At 38.9% G+C, this 22,738-nt stretch overlaps 1 protein-coding gene across 2 annotated transcripts; it reads right to left on the reverse strand.

Annotated features, from left to right (window-relative positions):
- Nucleotides 1-11,624: 11,624 nt before the first annotated feature.
- LOC311172211 (ashwin) lies at nt 11,625-18,073 on the reverse strand (the record flags this gene model as incomplete). 2 transcript variants are annotated; one of them, XM_084235439.1, is made up of 5 exons in its annotated part: nt 11,625-11,681; nt 13,219-13,341; nt 13,468-13,594; nt 15,298-15,464; nt 17,975-18,073. In XM_084235439.1, 5 exons carry the CDS (start codon nt 18,071-18,073, stop codon nt 11,625-11,627), a joined length of 573 nt encoding a protein of 190 aa, XP_084091565.1. The 2 variants fall into 2 exon arrangements, with proteins under 2 accessions (XP_084091565.1, XP_084091564.1); XM_084235438.1 differs by having other exon boundaries at nt 13,219-13,594.
- Nucleotides 18,074-22,738: the final 4,665 nt, after the last annotated feature.

Here is a 22,738-nt window from a genome sequence, read left to right on the forward strand (position 1 = left end):
ATTCAGCACCGTCTGGCCTCGCGATGCTCACTCATTCATATATTTTCTTTTTCCACCAGGCAGTAGTATATCCTGGTTCCACCAGCCATTTTGAGACTTTCCCCATGTGCTTCTCAGTGATAGTCACATTTGTTTAAATCCTTTCATTTCTTTGTACAAACCATTTCTTTGTAATAAATAGTTCTACCCCAAGGAAGAAGAAGACACTTAGATAAAACCTAGGTGGGAAAATGGTTTTGAATTTTTGTAATCAAGCAAGGCAAATTCAAGTGTAAAATCCTTTTGAATGATGTCTTTATAAATGTATCTTTCTTTCACTGTGTATTTAATTTTTAAGTGCAATGAATGTCACAAACTTGAAAGTATTCCTAACTACTTAAGGTAATGAGCAAGTTATAGCTGTATAACTTTCTGTCATGTAAGGTCTAAAGCAAGATTATGTGATTTACAATAAAGTTATCCAGAAAAAAATCCTTTGCCAGGCGCAGTGTGTAAAATAAATAATGGTTAAACTTTGACGTCCTAAGTACAAACAACACTTTATTGCATGTCTGCCTCATACCTGTGTGAAGAGCAAGTTCTGATAGGTCGGGTCAGTTTCAATGAAATTGCTTCACACCTTTCATTTAAAAGAAATCTTTCAGTCAACACCACCATGTCTCCCTTTGTATCTTCTCTTTGCTCCCCCTCCCAAGTTCTCTTTCTCTTGGAATATAGTGTTCTGCTCTTGATGCCATAACATAAGCTCCAGGAAGTGAGTAGGAGAACAGGAGCTAATTGAACATGAAGATGGTGTAGAGTCACTATTCATGGCTGAGCTCTGGCATTCCCCCACTGTCACAGACCCATGTCTTACGATGACCTGCCTTCTTTAACATTATGTGAAAGATTGCAAAAAGAGAAGAGCACCTGAAGGACAGACAACATACGTTCATGTCTCAATATCCGAGCAATGTAGGGCATGTGGGAAACCTTCAGTGTTTCTGAAAAGATAAGAAAACAGTCAAGAAAAAGAGATGGAGAGAATCACTGCTATAAAATAACACTCAGAGCTCCTAGCTGGGCAGTTGTCAGCAAAATCATTTTGGAAAGCACAGTATGCAATTGGAAAGCACAGCACCAGTTTATAAGATCTGATGTTGCACATTTCTCATTTTAGGACAACAATAGTGACTTTTGGCCCTTAGTTTTCTAAAACCATGCAATATGATCACATCACAGGCTGTGCAACAGAAAAATCTGGTGGGAATCAAGTCCTATCTATGCTGAGCAGATGTAGTCAGATTCTTAATCTGAATCATAGTCAATATGATAAAATCTGACACAGGCCTTCTGGATTTATAGTTGGCTTGCGGCTGTGTTTAAAAAGTCTAATTCCAAGGCACGCAGCAAGGGAGTGGGGAAGGAGCCAAAGTGGAAGGGAAGAGCACGGGGAATATGATGATGGTCACAGGTGATACGGTGGTGGAGAACTACAGGGACTACACCTGAGGGGAGAAACCAATTACTGTACAAAAATGAACAATGATGTAAGAAACTATATTTAGAGAAAAAAAATATGAAAAGCAAAAAATAAATAAAAAGATTAATTCTACCCCTTTTAGTTGTTTTGCCATCTTCTGCTTTACAATATGAAAGGAAAAGAATTCCTAACTTCATCATGGAACATCTAACTCATTCTTCTTTAAACTACAGATAGGTTAGTCGTATTCCACACTAGAATTCAACCTTAAGGATTGGGGGATTTCCCCCTAGAAAGTAGCTCCTATTGGACTAATCCTCACATTAGCAACCGTTTTTGACAAAATATATATTTTTTTAATTTTAAAAGCACGGGAAGATGACCAAAGGCAGGAAGACTATGGAAGAAGAGATGCTTATAGGAAAAGAATAGCATTGGGGGGATTTCCCATTTTTATGAATTTTATCCAAAGGCAAATCCCAGTAGGGCAGCTAAACCTGTTAGAAAACCTACAGTCTTACTGATTTGAAGAACCAAAGGCCAGGGATTTGAACAAACAGCCTTTAAAGTAAGAAGAAAAACCTGGAAAAAAGAATCCCAAGTTCTTTGTATGAAACCCCTGTAAGTCTCGGGTTGACAACTGAACTACAACTGCATATAAAAGATTCCCGCAGCCCAGTCAAGGTTCAGAGAACTGGCTGGAACGGTGGTGTGCAGAACTCAGTTGTCCACCTTCCCAGTGAAACCACCACTTAACTGAGGGAAATTAGAGAAGAGAAATAGAGACAGATTGAATAACAAAAAGTCTGAAAATTCCCCTAAAGGCATTCAGCAAACTGAGATATTTGTTCAGGAAAATCTGTGACCAAATATTAACAGACAGTGAAAGTCTGTGGTATTTGAGCCAAGGCGTGATTCTATCCCAACCCCAGCATTTTTACAGACTAATTCATAAGAGGCAGCTTCCCCAGAGACCAACATGACACATCTTAGGGGGTCTCATGTCGGTAGGAAACTGATTCTGGCTCTTTTGGGGGAATGGGGCGAGCAGCATGCAGGCATAGAAGGCCAGATGTTTGAAATCTTTGGTCCTGAGACTTCTGAGGGCCCTCAACTCACTGTTTACTGTATTTTATCTGGGGGACCTTAGAATAATTCCCCACAGAGAGCTAGAAATAATTCACCACTGCATCTACAGTCAACTCACTGGTCTTCAGGAATTGAGATTTTGTACCGTATATTAATTTAAGCCCTCTTTTCATCTCTGAACTTTTTCTGTTCTGCTTAGTCCTGGCTGTACTTAGAATCAACCTGATATTATGACCACATCCAAAATTTATTTTTCTAGTCAGCATCCTATGCATAGGCACATAGTCTTTGGGGATTATAAAAGTTTAAAATTGAAAAGTGAAGATCAAGATGCTGTTGGAGGGCCTCCCCGGTGGTGCAGCGGTAGAGCCCTGGGTTGCGAAGCTGCCCGCGGCCTCTGCGGCGCTGGTTCAATCCCCGGCTGCTCCCCGGCCACCGGAGGAGGGTCCCACATGGCGCGCAGACCTCTCCTGCCGCCCACTGCTCCCCTCAGCAGTGTACTTCGGTCCTTCTGCCTGCTCTACTCCCTGCTCTGGCTCTGGTGAATTCTCTCACCCTCCTGCGCTTCTGACTGTACCCAGTGCATGTATAAACAAAACAAACAAATAAATAAATAAATAAAACATGCCTCTATTAAAAAAAAAAAAAAAAAAAAAGATGCTGTTGGAACTTCAAAGTCTCAAGGAGAAATGATGAGGACGTGTCACCAAAGAGGATGAAGGCACCATTTGCGTGAGCCCCTTGGGCTTTCAGAGTTTGGAACAATCAGACTTGCTCTGGTGAGCCTCTTTCTCAATTTTTGCTAGGACTCTCTCAACTCTTGTTGACTATCATGCCCTGATTTGGGGGATTATGAAAGAGGGCTAAGGACATCTTTGTCCTATTTTGGTAAAGGATAAAGGGGTAGAGGAAGGAAGAAAGTGGGTGTGTGGCTTGCTGAATGAATAGCTTGCCTCTAAAAGTTGAGACCATAAGGTATGACTCAGGCTGCGCCCAGAGGAATGAAAAATATTTTCTCACCCAAAAGATAAATGAATGAAAAGACATATCTGAGGGAGTTTCCCGAGGCTTGAATAAGCATATCTTCCTGCAGAGATGATTTTGTAGTCTCTGCCAGGTGACTGGTGTACCCCAGACCACAGTTCCTCCCAAGTCACTTCTTGTATCTTTTTCACCATGCTAGGAATGTAAATTTTGGCTACAAATCTGGCAGCCTGCCTGCTTGCTTCCAGCCTCCGCCCCACGGCATCCCTTTTCCTTTACCTTCCCTACACTTCCTTCCTATTTTCCTGTTTTTTTTTCTTTCGTCCCTCCCTCAACAGCACAGGTTACCTTCCAATTCATCTTTACCATGTGGGTTTTCTATCTTCAGAGGCACAGGGCTTTGACCTCTTTGTTGAGGGAGGTCATCAAGAAGGCGTGACCACCAGCTGATCCACAGGTTGGACCCAGGCAATTGGAGGGTCCTCACCAAACTGCCCTGGAATGTGTGTAGTTTACCTTACCTGCTCCCAGAAACGGCCCCAAGGATATAGCCCTGAGATAGTAATATGGTGTTGAGACTATCTGGATGGTGTACATGAGTGAATCTAGCTAAAGCCTCTTATTTAGACTTATTATAACGTTTAAGATTTGGTGGGTGGGTATGGAAAACTACTTATCTTGCTGCCACCCAAGACAAGCCTCATAAGTTCTTTTGTTTATTAAAACTGTTGCCTACCAGACTTCCCTGGTGGCGCAGGGGTTAAGTCTCAGCACTATCAAGCTATCACCAGCCACTGCAGCCTGAGTGGCCTGAGTTTGATCCCCAGCCACAGAGCACAGCAGACCTCTCCTGTCCTGCCTGCTGCTCCCCTCATCAGTGTATTTCAGTAGATCTGCCTGTTCTGCTCCCCACTCTGTCTCTGGTGAATCCTCTCATCCCCCACACCCCTGGCCTACACTCCAGTTCTTGTATGCATAAATAAATTAAATCTTTAAAAAATAATAAAATTTTTAAAAAAAAACAAAAACTGTCACCTACCAATCTAGAGTGATCTCTTCCTGTCCTCCATGCTGGGGGCTAGCTGAGAAGTTCCCCAGGTTGCAACCCAACACTCTATTACATCAGTCACCTGAACCACAGCTCAGTTTCAATAAAGCATCAGGCAAACTGGCCTGCTTCTCTGGGTTCCGTGCTTTCTGATTTTTGCCTTCATATTTAGTTCTTCAATGATTTTATGGTTTTTTAGAAGCTATTTTCTCCAGAAGAACTCTTCTTTATATGTAAGAAATCAGAGCAAGCTTTTTCCCTAATGTTCAACATGAGAAAGAGAAAACCTAACTATAAATAATGTTACTTCCTCCTGTGACAGCCTGCAATATAAAGACTTGGATTCATTTTATCTATTTTGTTGTCCTAAATTTTGCTTTTAGTACAAAACTCCCTTGTAGAAAAAAAAAACAAAACTATATACTTAATTTATTAGAATAAATTATATAAACTGCAGCAATATTTAATGCTTGAAATATTATAAAATTCTAAATAAATTAGCCTATTTTCAACCCAAACCATGAAAATCCAGTCACTAAAGTAACTGAAAGCCATTTCCCTTATGCAGAATCACCCTGCAAAGATCGCAAACATAGCAAGTAGCTCAGTAAATGTGTCTGTGTGATGTGAGTCCAAGAACTGGACTGATAACTACTGTCTCCATGTTGTCCTCATGAAAGCTTACTTAATCTCTGGAAAAATTTTTTTTTAATTTTGCATTTTAATGCAAAAAGAACTCAGTGCTATTGGGAAGCAAAAGTTCAGAGGCTAGCAGAGCAAATACTTGTCATCAACAAATATGAAGCCTAGGGCACATGGCGCACACCTCACTGACTCCCCACAAATGGCCATAGTCCAATTTATAAGCAGGGGGCTGCCATTAAGTCAAAAATCAGCAAATAAAGCCAAATTTCCTTGAGATAAAAAATTAGCCACAATAAAGCAGAATAAAAGTGGTACTGTCACCTAACAATCATATTATTGTACTTTTGAAATTTACAATATGTAAATTCAATTCTCAATCACCTCTAGTGGTGCTCATTCAGACTTGAGGACACTCCTCATTTGCCTGGTCATTAAATAAGAGATGAGGGGACTCAGGCAAGATAAGCCTAAGGTAAAAATACGAAGAAAATCTGCAACCAAAGGATCTGAATGAAACTCACCTGCTGGCCAGAGGAGGAAATGGAAGCCCAGAAAGCTGGAAGCTTACTCACGACTACAGAGGCCAACACATTGGAAATCAGACTCCCGATCCCAGTGAATTCCAGCCCATTAGCATTCTTGAGGGAAATTTTCTGACAATGTAAAACCAGCTGCTGTACATTTTAATAATACTTACCTCTCTTTTCTCTTCATTAGCAAAGTTGACTGCCCTTCTAAAGGACAAGTTGGAAACATAATATGCTTTACTTCCTGAGAGGTTGGGGGCGAGGGTTCCAGAAAGGACACCGTCTCTGGTTTAATGGAAAAGAGCAAGAGACCTACGTTTTACTCACCACTCTGCCCCAACTAACTGAATGCTTCCAGAGAAGATGCCTCCTCTCTCTGGGTACATTTCCTCTTCATAAAATAAGAGTGCTGGGTTAGACTGTGTTTCAGTCTGAATGACCTCCACCAGAAAAAAGCTAGAAAAATCCATAATTTCAACCATCTAATAATTCATTTGAGGGCATTGTATATGAAATAAATTTTCTTACACATAGAGATAATGATGGGGCAAATGACATCTCTAAACACAGAGTTTTATTGCAACACAGAGAAGAAACCATCCAGGCAGTGCACATGCAAAAATGTACATAAATGGAAAAACTAAAAGGAAATGAGAATAACATTGACCACCCAAGTAACTATTGCAACTCCCTAGAGCATGAAAACATAGTAAACTAACCTGTTGAAAGAATGAATTGTTCAGGGTGCTTTGTTTTTTATTAAGAAATGAGAATCAGGGCCTCCCCGGTGGCACAGCGGGTTGAGCGCAGCGCTGTGAAGCTTCCGCAGCCTCCGCGGCACGGGTTCTATTCCCAGCTGGCCAGGGAGAATCCCACATGGAGAGACAGACCTCTCCTGTCTCACCCGCTGCTTCCCTCAGCAGTGTATTTCAGTCCTGCCTGTTTTGCTCCCTGCTCTGTCTCTGGTGAATGTTCTCACCCTCCTGCACCTCTGGCTTGTACCCCAGTGCTTGTATAAATAAATAAATCTTTAAAAAAAAATAAATAATTCTGCAACTGCTGTGGATGTATACCAGAATTGAACAATTAAGGAAACCTGGTGGGAGCCAGGTTTCTCACTGTTGAGGTGGGAGTTATAAACAAGAAAGGGAAGTCTAGAATGTTCTACATGGTAATTAAGAGGTAATGAACCTATGTTCATCTTACTATAAATACAAATATTTTTAGAAATATTTAGTTATGCGTATATTCAGGGGTTAGTACACTTATGTATATGTCCTTGTTCTGTTGGTTGCAAAGGGCTGGAAGCAATGATACCCAAGTAGTATGAGCATACCTAGTGCCCAGATCTTTCTAATATCATTTGATATCATTGATATTAATATCATTGATATTGATATCATTGATATCAAATCATCTAATATCATTGATATTAATATCAAATATCATTGATATTAGATATTAATATCAATTAATATTAATATTAATATTAATTAATATTAATATTAGATATTAATATCAATGATATTTCTAATATCATTCAATAAAAGTAACTAAGATTCCTTGGGATAAGACTGAGTCTAGAACAAGGCCAGGAAATAGACAAATGACCCCAGGGCATCTTGTAGTACTGAAGTGTTCAAAAGAAATCACAACTGTGAGGTAGATCAAAGGGACACAGGAGCCAACAGTTTTCAATGGTCAAAGCTAAAACAATGAAAATCACTCATGATTCTGAGTCAGCTGTGTGACTGGTCTCACCTGGGTCATGCATACAGCTACTGGACAGCTAGTCTGGGGATGGGTGACTTCTGGTGGGTCGTGCTGGCTTTCAGGTGAGACTTATTTTTCTATAAGCTTTTTATTTGGCTTCTGCAGGGGTCCATGAGTGAGAGTAGAACATAGAAACAAGGTACAAGACCAATCTATATTTGAGTGTTGGGAAAGACTTCACCACTGATAGGAACAATAAAGATATGTCACCATTTAACAACTACAAGTAGGATGCTTTTCCCAAAAGCTTTCCATAATTCTCCTTAAAATATAATCTCCTCAAAGAGGGTTTTCCTAATACGTTTAAAATAGCACTGACCATTACCTTTTCCATCCTTCACTATCTCACGTCACGGCTTGATTTTCTGTCATGATTCCCATTATTTCATTGTCCATTTGTTTGTCTTTTCTATAGAAACAGGAATTTGATTCACATCTTTACTTTTTCTACCACAATAGGGTGCCAAGTTTAACAGTAACTGACAGAGAAGAGCACTTCAGTTAGTAAGAAGCACTTAGTGAAATAATCCAAATGGAAATAAGAGTGTTATTGTCTCTCCTCTGCAGATAAAAACTGAAGGATCTACTTCTTAAATTCAAAGTAGAAAGTTACTCATGTGTTTTTCTCATTTGTTAATTTAGTGCTACAATTAGTCTCCAACATTAAGATAGCAGTTTAGAAATGAACAATTTTTAAGGTTACCCAGATGCAAATAATCCTTTCAACCAAACTTTTGGATTGTCTGAGATTGTTAAGAAAACTTACATGGGATAGATTTGTGGTTCTGTTGCCATCCTCCAGTGTAGTAAGTCAACATGATAGTCTCTGTGGGATCAGGACATTCCATACACCAAGCCACTGGCCCCCTCCTCTTTCACAGCTGGGGCCCCCAAATGTGGCTGGTCTGTTGAGTTCATGTCTGATACCAATCAATCCAGGTTCAAAAAATTGCACCATGAACAATAATACTTTTGACATAGTTTACTCAAATAAAAAGAGAGCAAGCCATTAGTTATTTTTCCATTTTATTTTTTTATAAATGACAGACCAACTCAATACTTTTATTCAGTTTAATTAAATAAGGATAAGGCTACTTAAAAGACTTTTACATACAAAAATGTACATTACAAGGTTAAACTTTTCTGTACTGTATTACAAAACCTGCACAAGCATTTAATAAAAGAGCACACTTAGAAACAATCTATTTTGTAGCCTCTAAAAATTACTGAAGTTCCACAGTAGTAAATAGAGGAAACAATTATATACATGTGATTTAATCTACTGGCAGTTTTACTTAATGTAAGTTTTTAAAAGGTCATTGCTACTGAATGAGTCTATAGATCATTTTAGAATCGTCTCTCAAAACTTAAGTCAACCAAAATATTATTTCAAATAATAATTACAATTCTGAAGAATTTTAATAGTAGCAAAAATATTATGGCCTCATCATAGTTGAACCAACTTTCCAAAGTGCCTGGAAGTTGTCTACATAAATACAGCTACTTTGGTAAACTGTACTGCCTTTACAACCACTGGGAAGCAATGTAGTACCATGGTACTGTGGGGTCTTACAACTTTCCAGAATTCACATGGTAATCTATGATCCTCAAATGTGAGGCTTGGGGGTTAGCCCATCTTCACCCCTCAGTGGATGATGAATGGGGGCAAGCAATGTAACTCGCAAACCTAAGCATGAAACTTAGGATCGACAGAAAGGAGGAAGGAGAATGGAAAAGCAAATAAAGTAAAAATATGAAAAAGGAGGGTAAGAAAACAGAGAGGAAGAAAAGAACAAGGTACACTGCCAATGGCAGGAAGTGGTAAAGCACCCGCTAACCATACCTCAGAAGCCACTCACTGACTCAAATGCCACTCATTTGCTTACCCCAATAAGAAAAGCTGCTTTACTGGAATACAGAATCAAGAGCCACAAAATTCACTCATGTTAATGAGTAAAGAGTATCCCAAAGTTTTCTGTTGTTCAAATCAAGACCTTCTAACTGTTAAAGCACATCAAAGCAACACTTCAAAACATAAGATCCCTGTGCCTCAGACTTCCATCATTCAGCAGACTTATGTAAAGAAAGTCTTTTCAAGAAGAGCTGTATCTATATACCTTGAGAAGGCACAGCCCTCTTAAGATGTTAGTATTATGTAATACATAGTACATGCTTTAGTGCTTCTCCACATTTCTAACTCAAAATAGCTCAGTAAGATGCTGCTATATGAGCACTGATTTTGAATGTTCATAATTTAAACTTCAATTTGAAGCAACAATGTTACACAGTTCAGCTGTTAGCAACCTACTCTGTAAGTTAAATATACAAATTAAAAATTAATTTTATTGAATAACTAAAAATAAGTTTCCACTGACTTAAAATTGTCAAATGGCTAGCTCTCTCTTAACTAAGAGAGAAATACAGATGGAAGCAGAGGGGACAACTGAATATAAAATATAATTTGTCATTCTACCCTAAAATCTGCACTTTAAAAATATCCCTTAACAAATAGTTATGTATAGGATCACAGTTATCCTTCAACAATATTACATGTATCAGCCCGGCAGGTAACTATATAATTGCCAATTTACTATAACATTAACAATTTATGCAACACTTAGTATGCATCAGTTTTGTCTTATATGTACAGATTTATAATTTGGAAAAAAGGTAGAATGACTAAAAACTGTAGGGTTAAAGTTTTAGTACAGTACTTACCTGCAGGGCTGAATTAATTTTTTATAAGGCTAGTCAATAGCTGAACTAAAATGCTTGCTTTAACAATCAAAAGAGGAATTAGACTCCTCTAAAAGCTATTGAAAAGGCAAACCCCAATTTGAAAATCACACAAGGGAAAAAAGTATAAAGTATTCTTTGTACTTGGTTAGAAATAGCTAACAGAAAAGAGCACACTAGGATTCATGAATATAAGGTATATTCTATTTTCCCACTAACTTCCACTACACAATTGAAATGATAACACTTTTATAAGAATAAACACAAAACCTCATTAGATACTTGTTTGTGTGACAGCCCTGTGGGAGATGGTCCATGTCACACCAGCAAGGAGCCCCTTCCAGCTGGTCTACTTTCTCTGTGCTATACACTCTGTAGTCATTTCTACATCAGTATCTCCTCTGCTGCCTACTCCAGGTGACACTGAGTTTCCCCATTCAGTGCTATACTTCCCAGACTTTGTAAAGTTCTAGAATTCTATCTGCCCTCTTCCATTCCTCCAAACCTTCTGCCATCGAGTAGCATCTCTGACATGATTATCTTACCTGAAGAGTTTAAAGTCATCTTCACTCTGAAAATATTAAGCTCCTAGGAAGAAGTGATACACGAACTCACAGAGACCAGACTGCTCTGGAAACAGCAGGTAGAACTGCTGGCATGACAAGAACATTCTACAGGATGGACTAGGTACATGATTGACCGCTCCACTCATAATACATCATGTCATGTTATGACTCAAGGGGAGAATTGATAGCAAGCACTGATTCCCTTTTGGTTTTTATGGGAAGAAGCTATGTAAGCACTTTAGAGAACAGCTATTTTAGCTGTATATTCTGAGTAGTTTTTTTTTTTGCCAGCACTACAAATATGCTTTTCTTGGTGAACCTTGAAGATGAGTTTGGCTAATACTAAAATATTGTGATGAACTGTTATATTCTTTCGCTTTGGAAAATAAATAAAAATTACGAACTACTAAAATATCCAAGTTAAAAAGAAAATCTCAAATTTCCCCAAAGACTAAAACAGACTAATGAGAGTAATTTCTAAAATGCACCAAATGCTTTATAGCAGACTTGCAGCTGATGATTTGACTAGAGCCAATATAAATGACTTATACCCAGTCATTTGTTTAAAAAGAAATTCTTTCCTAGTCAGGATGAACAAGGCAAGTTTTCTTCTAGAAAGAGAAGGAAAGAAAGGGGAAGGAAAGGAAAGGAAAAAAACCTTTATTTTTTAAACCTAATTTTAAACCTCTTGAGAAAATTCTGTAATAATTAGGATCTGTAAATACTGTCAATATATGTGAATTTGTTTGAAAAACTACAGTTATGGTTATATTTACATTTTGGGAAACTCTCCTTCACGGCCATGTAACATGTTGTATCTTCCTCTTCACTTCTGGGGGCTTCAGGTTATTCTGGAAAGACATAAACAGAAATAGTTTATACTTGCAGAAACATCAGCAATAACAGAAATCAATAATTTAAACCACCCAGGTTGACTACTAATATGTGAATAGCAGATTACTCCTGCCACCTGGTGGAAAAAAGATTTTAGGAGATTAGGGGAACAAGCAAACTTCCCTTGGCTCCCATTTTTCTGGCTGTGGTTCTCAAATGTTACACTGTAAAATCACCCAGACAACTTATATACATGTCCATGCCAGGATCTTATCCCTGAACCAATGACGTCATAACTGATGGGAGATGACACGGCTGGAACTCTGTTTTCTGTCTGGGTTTTTTGGAAGTTCTTCCAGATGATTCTAAGGTAACTTCAGAGTTGAAAACTGCTCCAGACCTGCTTCCTCCCTCCTTGTCCACTATACTTCCTGAACCTTACAATCCAAGATCTTACTGAGAAAAGATTAAAAAAAAAATCACATCTGTGAAAGAATAAGATGCCCTTGGATAAGAGAAATGCTGTTTAAAATAATGGAAGGAAAAAAAACCAAAACCAACACTAAGGCTTACCTCTTTATTGCAGTATTTGAGATGTGGATTATTCTTCCCATGCTTGGCCAATACCCACTCTCCCATAGAGGTGACTGACAAGTATGAAGGCAGTGAGGGATTATAGGAAGTGTGTATTCAGGGATCTAATAGATTTGAATTCAAACGAAATCCTGGACATCTATTAACTCTGGAACCCTGAACAAAGTATAATTTAAATCTCTAAGTTTCTATTTCCTCACCTGTAAAATGGAAATAACTACTGTACCTACTTTACAGGGCTGTTGAAAAGATTCAATGAGCTAATACAAGAACCTTGAGCTGGTCAGACAGTAGTTTTCTATTTCCAGGGTCTACTAGTTGGACTGTCTGTTCTGTTTTGTTCCCTTTAACACACAATTTGAAAATGACAATAAAGTATACTACATTAATGCTTTATTCTGAATGTTTGTGTCCCCTCAATATTCATATATTGAAATTTAATCCCCAATGTAATATTTGGAAATGGGGCCTTTGAGAGGTGATTAAGTCATGAGGGTAAAGACCTCACGGATGGAATTAGTGTCCTTATAAGAGACCTCAAAGGGAGCCCTGCCCCTTCTGTCAAATGTAAGAGGAGTCAATTATGAACTAAAAGTGGATTCTCTCTGACACTGAACTTGCCAGTGTCTTGATTTTGAACTTCCCAGCCTCCAAAACTCTTAAGAAAAAAATGTCTGCTTCTTGAGTAAAAGATCTAAATGAGAAAAATCCAGGAAAAGCACCTGAGAGACTCTACATATTTTAAGCACAAATAAATTGAATGTGCTTTAAAACACATTAACTTATCATCACGGATTTTAAAATTTCAGAGTTTAAGATTTCATGATATTAAATGTAAAAATAAGACAGACCTTTACACATTTCCAGAACAGCTAGTAACACAAATGACCCATTTCAGGTAAAGCCAATCACTCAGATGTCACTCACATCTCTCCCGAGTGGGGAAACACCCAGACTCACCACAGCCTCCACTTCTTCTTTAGGAGCGGCTCGCTTTAACTTCACTGGAGTAGTTCCAACAGGGGACAAAGGTGGTGACTTCACAGGGCCTGAAGGACTTTTCCTATGCATTAAGTCATGGTTCTGTTTAGTATCATTATTACTATGTTCCATTTTATTGTTCGTAGGCAAATTGGAAGACAGAAGTAGGGGTGATACACTTGAAGAGGAATCTGATAATTTTCTAAATGCATTACTGGTAAAGCTTGCCTGAGGGGGAGGCTTGAGTCGATCATTATCGCCATTCTCTGTCCTTTTCACTTTTATGCTTGTACTTGTTGAACTTCCATCAAACACAATGAGGGGTCTTTTCCTTAACCCATCTACAGTGTTACTCCTAAAATCAAAGAAATGTAGTTATGAAAAATACCATCAGGAATGGTCAAACAGTTCAAGTGGAACTCCAAGTTAAAATAAACAATGACCAAAAATGATTTCTTGATAAGGCTAATCTACTCTCAGCAGAACTACTGGAAATCACCAACTTATTGATAGGGTTATTTTAACCATGTATCAATTATTATTTAAAAAGGATAAAGTTTTTTTTAAAGGAAGGTATAGCTGTTTTGAAAGTTTTAAGATGTGTCTGAATGTGCAGAACCAAGCAGTGCCTTGATAAGCAAAAACTAAAATAAACTAAAGATATCTATGGCAGAATCCAAAGATTTATGAGTTAACCTTCATATACAGCCTTTACCGGTATGCAACAATCCAGCTAAAATGATGCTAAAACTAAACTGAAGGTGTTCCTGATATAAGAAAGACTGTACATGTTGTATTCTTCAACTATTCTCATATTCTCATAATCTCCCCATTAATCAAGTTCTCTTCATAACTAGAAATTAAAAATACTAATGAACTCAGACCTACATGTTTTCCCCTTACTCTGAAATCTCACTCCATCTTTTCCCACTGTACACAGTACATTATCTGCAAGAATCTTACACACAAAAATTTCTAAAAAAAAAATGAGCAATTAATCAATTGGCAATAAAATAGACACAGGAGAAGAAATAACTAGCCTATGTAGAGCTCTTAGGACACACAGTCTTCATTAACTAGCAAACTACATTGACCACCCAGATGCAACTTTCTTTAAAAACTAAAATTCATTTATTCATGGTTTGATGAAAATTTTTATGAAATTTCAAACTTTAAATAGTGTGCCTGAAGCTATATGACAGTCTCTTCATTTCTGTATCATTCAAGGACCTTAAAATCTTACTTGAGTCTACTTTTCTCTCACAAATTATTTCAGCAAATCTTGTTTGATCTACAAGAGCAAACAAAAATATCTACAAAAATATATCTAGACCCCAATCACTTCTTACCAAGTCCACTACCTCAGTTAAAGCCACCACCAGGGTGCTGGATTATAGCACAGGCAGCTTCTACCTTCTCCCAGCCCCCATCATAAATCATTTTTCAGTACAGCAAGCAGAGTGCTCCTGTTAACATGCACATCAAAGGTTGTCATCACTCTACTCAATATCCTCCAACGATTTTAATCTCAGAGCAAAGTCAGGTCTTACAAAAGCCTACAAAGCTTTACATGATCTAAAAGTCTCCTCCCAATCACCCCCCCGCCCCGCCCCCAAAAAACTTCTTCCCCCTGCTCTCTTGATTCTCTTTGCTGTTCTTGGTAATGTGATGGGTATATTCCTGACCCAGGCTCTTGCATCCTGCCTGGAATGCTAGCTTGCTCTCTACTTCATAAAATTCTCTCTACTGAAATGTTATTTTCCAGTGATGTTTTTCCTGGCCATTATACCTAAATTGTAATTCCTCTCCCTATTTTACTTTTATCTTTAGCCTTTCTCAATATGTAAATACCACAGTTTCTACTTAACTTTGTAATTATGTTTCACACAATTAAAATCAGAACAAGAAATTCTGTCAATTTTATTCACTGCTATAAGCACAGAGCTTGGTGCTCAATAGATAACTGCTTAAGTCATTTTTTTAACCTAAGTTTACCTGAGGTAATAAAGCAAAAGCTAAATTGTTATGTCAAATGAAAACAGAACCACTAAAAAGTACCTTTTAGTTTCATTTTTTATCTCATGTTGTTCTCTTTTCTTTTCCATCATTTTCCCCCATCTATTCTTTGGCAGATCTCTCTGAGGCAATGGTATTGCATGCTGGACATAAAGGTCAGTAAGATTGTCTTTGTTTATTCTTTTGTCATTTTCAACAGCTATGTTCTTCTGTGGGAAAGGAAACAAAATCAACTTCAAAACATCTTTCATTTTAATAACTAAGTACCCACCTAAGGAGGCAAAATATTACTTCTTAAATAAGGAATCATAAAACAACTAGATACACGTTTACAAATGCTGTAAGATACAGCAAGAAGAGGCATTAAAACAGGTAAATTTCTGCAACTATTAAGTTCAGCCTCATCTTAAAGGAAATGATCATATGTCCTCATTGTGCCAAGGACTGCTGTCCACAACTGCTCAGCCAATATACCAGCCTGAAGACCATTTCCAGCAGCAAACATCATTTTAACCTATGAAGGAAACCGATACAGGGAGACTTAATGCAAGGCAACAAAAGAAAGCTAACAATTGTAACACTTACTAGTGTCCGTACAACACCTCATCTAGAACGTTACTACCATGATCAGATTGGGCTGGAGGTCTCACCCTGTATAGTACTTTCCATATTTCTCTAATAGTGCTTTTTCTAAAAATTTTTTATAGCATTCTTCATTTTTATACAATGTATGCTTTATGATCTCCGGTACAGCCCCCGTGAAATTCCCACCACCAATTCACCTATGTACCATCATCATAGTCACTTGTGCTCTTCCCACCCCTGTTTTGATACAACTCCCTCCTCCTCCCCTATACAATGTCTCTGGTTTATAGTTGCCTGTTGATTTTGATTTTTACTTCTCTAACAGTCCTTCTTAAACTGAGGTGAACTACCAAGATTTCAAAGGACCCCTCAGATGCAAACTGCAGTCCCTACTGATGTCCATTGCAGTTTATCATTAGAACCTGTCCCTCATTTTCCACCAGTCCCTTCAAGTATATTCCAGTCAATGTGCAATCACCAGTCCTATCTAAATCGTCTCATTCTCCCTCATTTTCCAATTTGTTCTCAACATCAAAAGAAGCAACTAGCATAAAACATAGGAATAATTATGGATACAGAGTTTGCATTCAGGGAGAAAAATCAGAATGAAAATGAGACCACAAGCTCTTCAATAGAAATTCAGAAAGGTTTGGAGATACCTGTATTTAATAAACTGACAAAAGGTCAATCTGTTCTCTGACAAACTTAGTCAAATTAATTTTATTTTTGAAATTTAAAAGTTCAAATTTTATAATTTTTCTGTCATATACTGTTCCATCTTATCAATTTTCAACCTGTACTTACTCACAGGTATGGGAAAACACTGGGATTCTTTTCCAAAACGTTCCCAAAGAATTCATGGGCCTGTTATTTTTGGAAGCACTGCTCCTGGGCAGTGGCTCTCAAAGTGTGATCCCTGGATCAGCAGCAAGAACTTATCAAAAATTAAAATTTCTGGGGCCTCCCTGGTGGCGCAAGGAGTTAAGACTCAACCTATGAAGCTGTCTGCAGCCTCTGCAGCACAAGTTCGATTCCCCAGCCTTCCAGGGAGCAACCCACATGGCCCAGCAGACCTCACCTGACTCACCCACTGCTCCCCTCAGCAATGGATTTCAGTCAATCTGCCTGTTCTGTTCCCCACTGTTTCTGGTGAATCCTCTCACCGCCCCCGCCCCCCACACACACCCCTCTGGCCTGTACCCCATCTCTTGTATGCATAAATAAATAAATCTTTTAAAAAAATCTGTTTAAAAAAATTAAAATTTCTGGTCACATTCCATACCTACTGAATCTGAAACTCTGAGTATGAAATGCAGTTATCTGTGTTTTAACAAGCCTTAGGGTGACTCTGACGTACCTAAAAAGTTTGAGAACCACAGGTAGTAATAGATAATTGAAGTCACCAAATTAATGTGCTTAGCAGGGGGGACTTCAACAACATTTAAGAATACAGAAGGAAATACAACAAAACATGCTATATAAATAAGCCCCCAAGAATTCTTTCAGTAAACAAATCACTTTTTTATCCCCTTTGGTCATCTTTTTTTTTTTTTTTTTTTTTAACCTTCTCAGAGGTAACATCAGCTGAAAGCAAGCACCCCTTACTGAGAGTCAGAAGCCCTGAGTTTTTCTCCTGGCTGCACCATTCATCGATTGTGTGACCTAAAATAAGTCACGTCGACTCTCTGGGGCTCGGTTTCTTCATCTTTAAATGAGGCGAGTGTGGAGAATGGCTATTTCTCCGATGCTTTCAGTCACGACAGCCCCTGATTATTACCCTTCGTTTCCATTCTCTAAGCTTCTTCGCCAGGCCCTCACTTCCTCCGGTCCTTGCTTACCTACAACCACGGGGATCACCTAGGACGCCTCTGTCCATGCCATCAGAGACCCCCCCAAAAAATGAGTTCTAATTGCTAGGAATTTCTGACACTCTGAGGACGTCTCTTTCCCGGATAGAGGCCGAGGCGTGGGGACGCAGGGAGACCCAGTGGGTATGTGTTGGGTGGAGGGTGGCGCAAACCGCAAGGAGGGGCGACGACGACGGGGGAGTGTCCGTCGCCCCTGAGGATTACTTGGGCCAGCTCAGGTCCGAGCACTTCTCCTAAGCAGGCCCACCCGCCCCGGTGCGTCCGACCTGCTCCAGGGTGAGGAGAAGGAACTCCTGGGACAGCAGCTCCGGGTGCAGCAGGAGCTCCGAGTCCGTGCAGCTGCGACCGCCCACATCCCCCGCCATCGTCGTCGCCAGGAGACCCCAGGTCGGCTACCCACAAGGCTCCGCGAAGGAAGTGTCCCGGAAGCGACGTGAGCGGGGCGGGGCTCGTGTCGTCGCTCTGGACGCGCCGCGCGTCCTAGTGTGTCTCTCGCGTTGAGTCCGGGGCTGGCGGTCCGGGGAGAAAGCTCCCCGGGGCCAAAAGAATGAAGGGGATGTCGGCTGAACAAAAGACTGGCTTTTTAAGTCTTACAGAAGAGAGGGGAAGGCGGAGTTCACGGAGCCGCCCGCGATGGTCGCGCTTTCTGTGACGTCCAATGGCAGAGGCCAAAGGGATTCCCAGGGCAGCCTCGCGGGAGAGAGGCAGAGATGTCTAAACACGGCACTTGTCACGTCTGAAATTATCTTGGTTTGTCTTTTGATCCTCTATTATGTCAGGCCGGGGACTTTAAATCTCTTAACCCCGGCATTTCTCACGTAGTAGGCACTCAAGTATTTGTTCCCTGAAATAATACTCCTGACCTGCTCACTTAGGAAAATAATAACCAACAGAGAAACGACGGTGACATCAGCCAAACGTTTGTTAGACATTTAACTATGTGCCAGGTACTGCATTTTACTTGGACTATCTCATTTCTCTGAACAGCTCTTTTTAGGCATATATATGTGTAGTATTAGAATAGTTACTTTTCAGGTAAGGAAACAGGCTTAGGGGAATTTGATCAGGGTCAGAAGGAGAAAGTAGCAAGAATGACATTCAAGTACTTTCCCTCTGCACTTACAAATACACTTAAGTAGCAGGTTAGTTTAAATAAATTGTTGCAGGTGTCAATTGCTATCTAATCCCTTCATTTACTAAGAAGCCTTTTCTACTGTCATCTTTTATGGAAGAGACAGATCCCCAAATATTTTACACATCTGAAATTTGTTGACAAGTTCCAAAGACTTATAGTTTGCATCCAATCTGATGTATCATTTTGCTGGAAATTATTGCATTGTCTACAAAAAAATACAACTAAGATTGTACAGATGAGAGCTGTATTGGGAAATAAATGAGATGCTAAATCAAAAAGACAAAGCTGAGAGGTGTTTTGCGATTTTTCTTAATCATTGATGTATATGATAATTTAGAAATTGAATTTCAGAGCTGGGTAGAAACTTAAGTTACTCAATTCACTTCTTTCATTTTAGTGCTGAGGAAATTGATTCGAAAGGACATTAAGTGACTTGTCCTAAGCGAAGGCTGAACCCTGAATTATAATCCAAAACTGGACCATTCCAAAACCCATGGACATCCAAATTGGATGTCCTAATTTGGAATTAAGTGTATGAGCTTCCTGGTACTAGCATCATGATATTCCATATCCAAAATCTGATTTGATTTTCATAGCAATAGTGAAGTGTGACTTGTATTATTATCCCCATTTTCTTTACTGGAAAGCACATTGTTTTAGTGCTTTGGGTGGAGTCTAGATTTGAAAGCTAGATGTCAATTCATATTTTACTGTGCTGCACAGAATACCTTGGCTGAGTTACTCAAATCAACCTCAGTCTTACCATCAGAATACTTATGAACTAACACCTTCTGTGAAGAACCATCAAAGGAGTAGAGATTAAATAACACAACTGCCACAGAGAACTTGCTTACTAACTGGTGGTAGTTTTTAGAAAGATTTTGTTTACAGAGGCAGTCCAGAAAATTGAAGAAAGGGCAGATTTTGAAGTGACCCAGTCTGGAATTATAACCTTGGCTTTAGGACTTACCTATGACAAATACTTCATGAAGTTTTCACTTTTGGTCCTCACCTGTGAAATGGAAATTACAAAGACACTTTACAGTGTTGTCAGTGAGATGGGAGCCAAATTTTGTAAAACTTCTCCCCTATTGCCTCTACTTAGAGAGATGTTACAGTCTGTTAACTGTCATCAAAGGAGATGTTGATGTAGGTGAGAAAAAAATGAATTTTTTAAGATAAAATATTATTACAGGTCCTTGCTGTATTCTTTCTCCTGGTGATTTTCTGGCTAATAATCTAATCTGAAGCCTTATGCTCTTCATCAGCAAAAATGTTTTGTGGCAGGTAAGATCTGTATTTTTTTTCCTCCCAATTCAAATGTAACTAAAATTAACTCCATTAGTATTATGACCAATGGGGTCCCCTAGCTGACATGCATAGATCAGATAATGACATCAGGGATTTGAGAAAAGAAATCGGTTTTATTTTCAAGTTAATTTGCCAGGAGGTAAGAGATAAACTCATATCTACCCCTCATATTAAGAAAATGAATGAGGTTTTCGGGACCAGTGTTGAGAACAAAGTTGTTAAATTTTATTGACTGGAAAGTGGGTTTGGGCAAAGAAATGTGGACTTGATTATAAAATTTACTGGCAAGTCATGAGACTCTTTATACATGAAGAAAAAAAGACTTTTCCTCAGCTATCTGGCATCTTGAATTTCTGTCAATGTGTCCCTCCCTCTCTGGGGGGCCCCTTCTGCCTTCTCAGTTCCCAGCTAGCCTTGGAGCTCAGCTCAAGGTTGTCAGTTGTCAATAAAATTTCAACCTTTGCTTCTTAAAGCAAGTGTCAGAAAAAAGTTCTTTCTTTCTTTCAGATCTAAGACCAGTTTAACCACTTTGCCTTGTCATTAAGACAATTCTAGACAATTTTGAAGCAAAAGTGCAGAATTGATGGTGTCTCTTGAGACAGGGGGGCAAAAATCAAGTTTTAGAGAGCAGGATGTAGAATAAGATTCTAACACCTTCCTTCTGCCTTAAGAGAAGAGACCATTTGGTAATGCCTGTCCCCACTCCATGCAGGGCAGAGCCTTGGAGCGGTGGTGCCTTGGAGAAGTTTCAGTGGACTTACTGTCTTTAATAATTAAAGTTTCTGATGTAGGAGGTTCTTACTTCTAACAAGTCCTGAGGTGATGTTTCAAATATATCTAGGAGGAAGGGCCACCTCTTGGAGATATCTGCCATATCACCAGGAAAGGAAACCATGTACTATCCCATACTCACAAACCTGGCACCCATCATGATTGGAGGGGCAGGCCTGTGAGCACTGAAACCAAAATATTGAAAATGATAACCCAGAGTGGAAAAAGAACATCTCAGAAGCCTTATGGGAAAGTTGATGTCTTGCTCTCCTCCCTTAGCACTAAAGCATTTCCTTAATCTGGGAATGGGGAGGGTTTCATTGATAAGATTATTATCACTGCAGCTGAAGGGGGGCTGAAAATAAAAATAAAGCTCAGTCACAAAAAAAATCCTACTTGCCATATATTTGAGCTTGTAGACAGGAAGTTTATTCTCATTTCAGTACTATCTGTAGTCACCATACATTTTTAGGTTTACTATAATAAGTAAATCCTATTTTTAGATTTACTATTATAGACTTTTCCCTTCATTCAAAGTTTACAGGGTTTTATTCATTAACATCTTTATTTGGTACCTATCAATGACAAGAACAAAACTGAGGGAAAGCAACAAATACTGCCCAGCCTGGCATCGTCTCCTCACTAGATTCTAAGTTCCTCTTGGACAGGATCCATACATTGTGTTTGCATTTTCCACCTGGTCACTAGCATGCAATGCACAGTGCATGCACTTAGGAGGTTCGTTATACATGTTTTATGAATGAATATATTGAGAAGTTTGGGTTTTCGATTTCTCTTGTTGGTAGTGTAATGCTTAAGATATTTATGTTTCATATATTTTATCATTAGTTGTCAAAAATCTATCTGAGTATAGTTAAAATTCAGGAGTTTCAAAGTGAAGGTAACAGTTTAAAAAATACTTTTTGGACCTGTGTTTTTGTTGTTTTGAGCCACATTTCTGCTTTGCATTTCATAGAGCTACCCTCAAATGATAACTATGATTTTATTATTGTCTTTCTCCTTCACAATCAACCAGATCATAATAAAGATGCATTTGCATATTTAAACTACTGACTTTCTGGTAAAAGCCTTTCATAGGTCACCTCTTTCATGAGCAGCTTGAAACTGTTTCAGCTTTGTATTCTCTGCACCTACCACAGGGCCTGGCAAATAGTGTAAGAACAATAAGTGTGTATGGAATGAATGTGAATAAACTGTTCCTTAATCTCAGATACTTCTTAACTGAGCTTTACACTAGAGTTTATTTTTTGCCTTAGATCCTGGTCAGGTGGATATTTCTTCTACATAGTCCACTAGATAGATCAGTGGTTCTCAGAATTGAGTGAGCACTAAAGTGACATAGAGAGTTTGTAAAAAACAGTTTACTAGGTCCCACCCCTATTGGGTCAGAGCTGAAGTACTGTCTCTAGGGGAGGTATATGTATGGGGAGGGGGTAAAAGCAAGATTACAGAAGATTAATTCTTAATAGCATTGTTGTTATCCCTTTAAAACAGACCAGAATAGAATCTGGTATCTGCCTCCTAGCTGGGGATCACATCTATGTTTTATAATCTGCAGGGGCTGGAAGAAAGCTGAGACCACAAGTCACTGGTGAGTTTTAAAGAGAGGGAAAAATCACTGAGAAATTTTTTTATGTGCTAATAAATGAGTGTGAACAACTCTGGAGCGACAGTTTATCATGAGATTGGATTTTGGTAACCTAGGATTTCTCAGAGTGGCTTCACACAAAGGAGTAACTAATGATGGGCTTTCCTAAAAGTAGTGGGTAAAACACTCAGAAAAAACACCCTT

Source organism: Talpa europaea (genome assembly GCF_964194135.1).
Source record: "Talpa europaea genome assembly, chromosome: 6".
In the NCBI taxonomy this organism is placed as follows: Eukaryota; Metazoa; Chordata; class Mammalia; order Eulipotyphla; family Talpidae; genus Talpa; species Talpa europaea.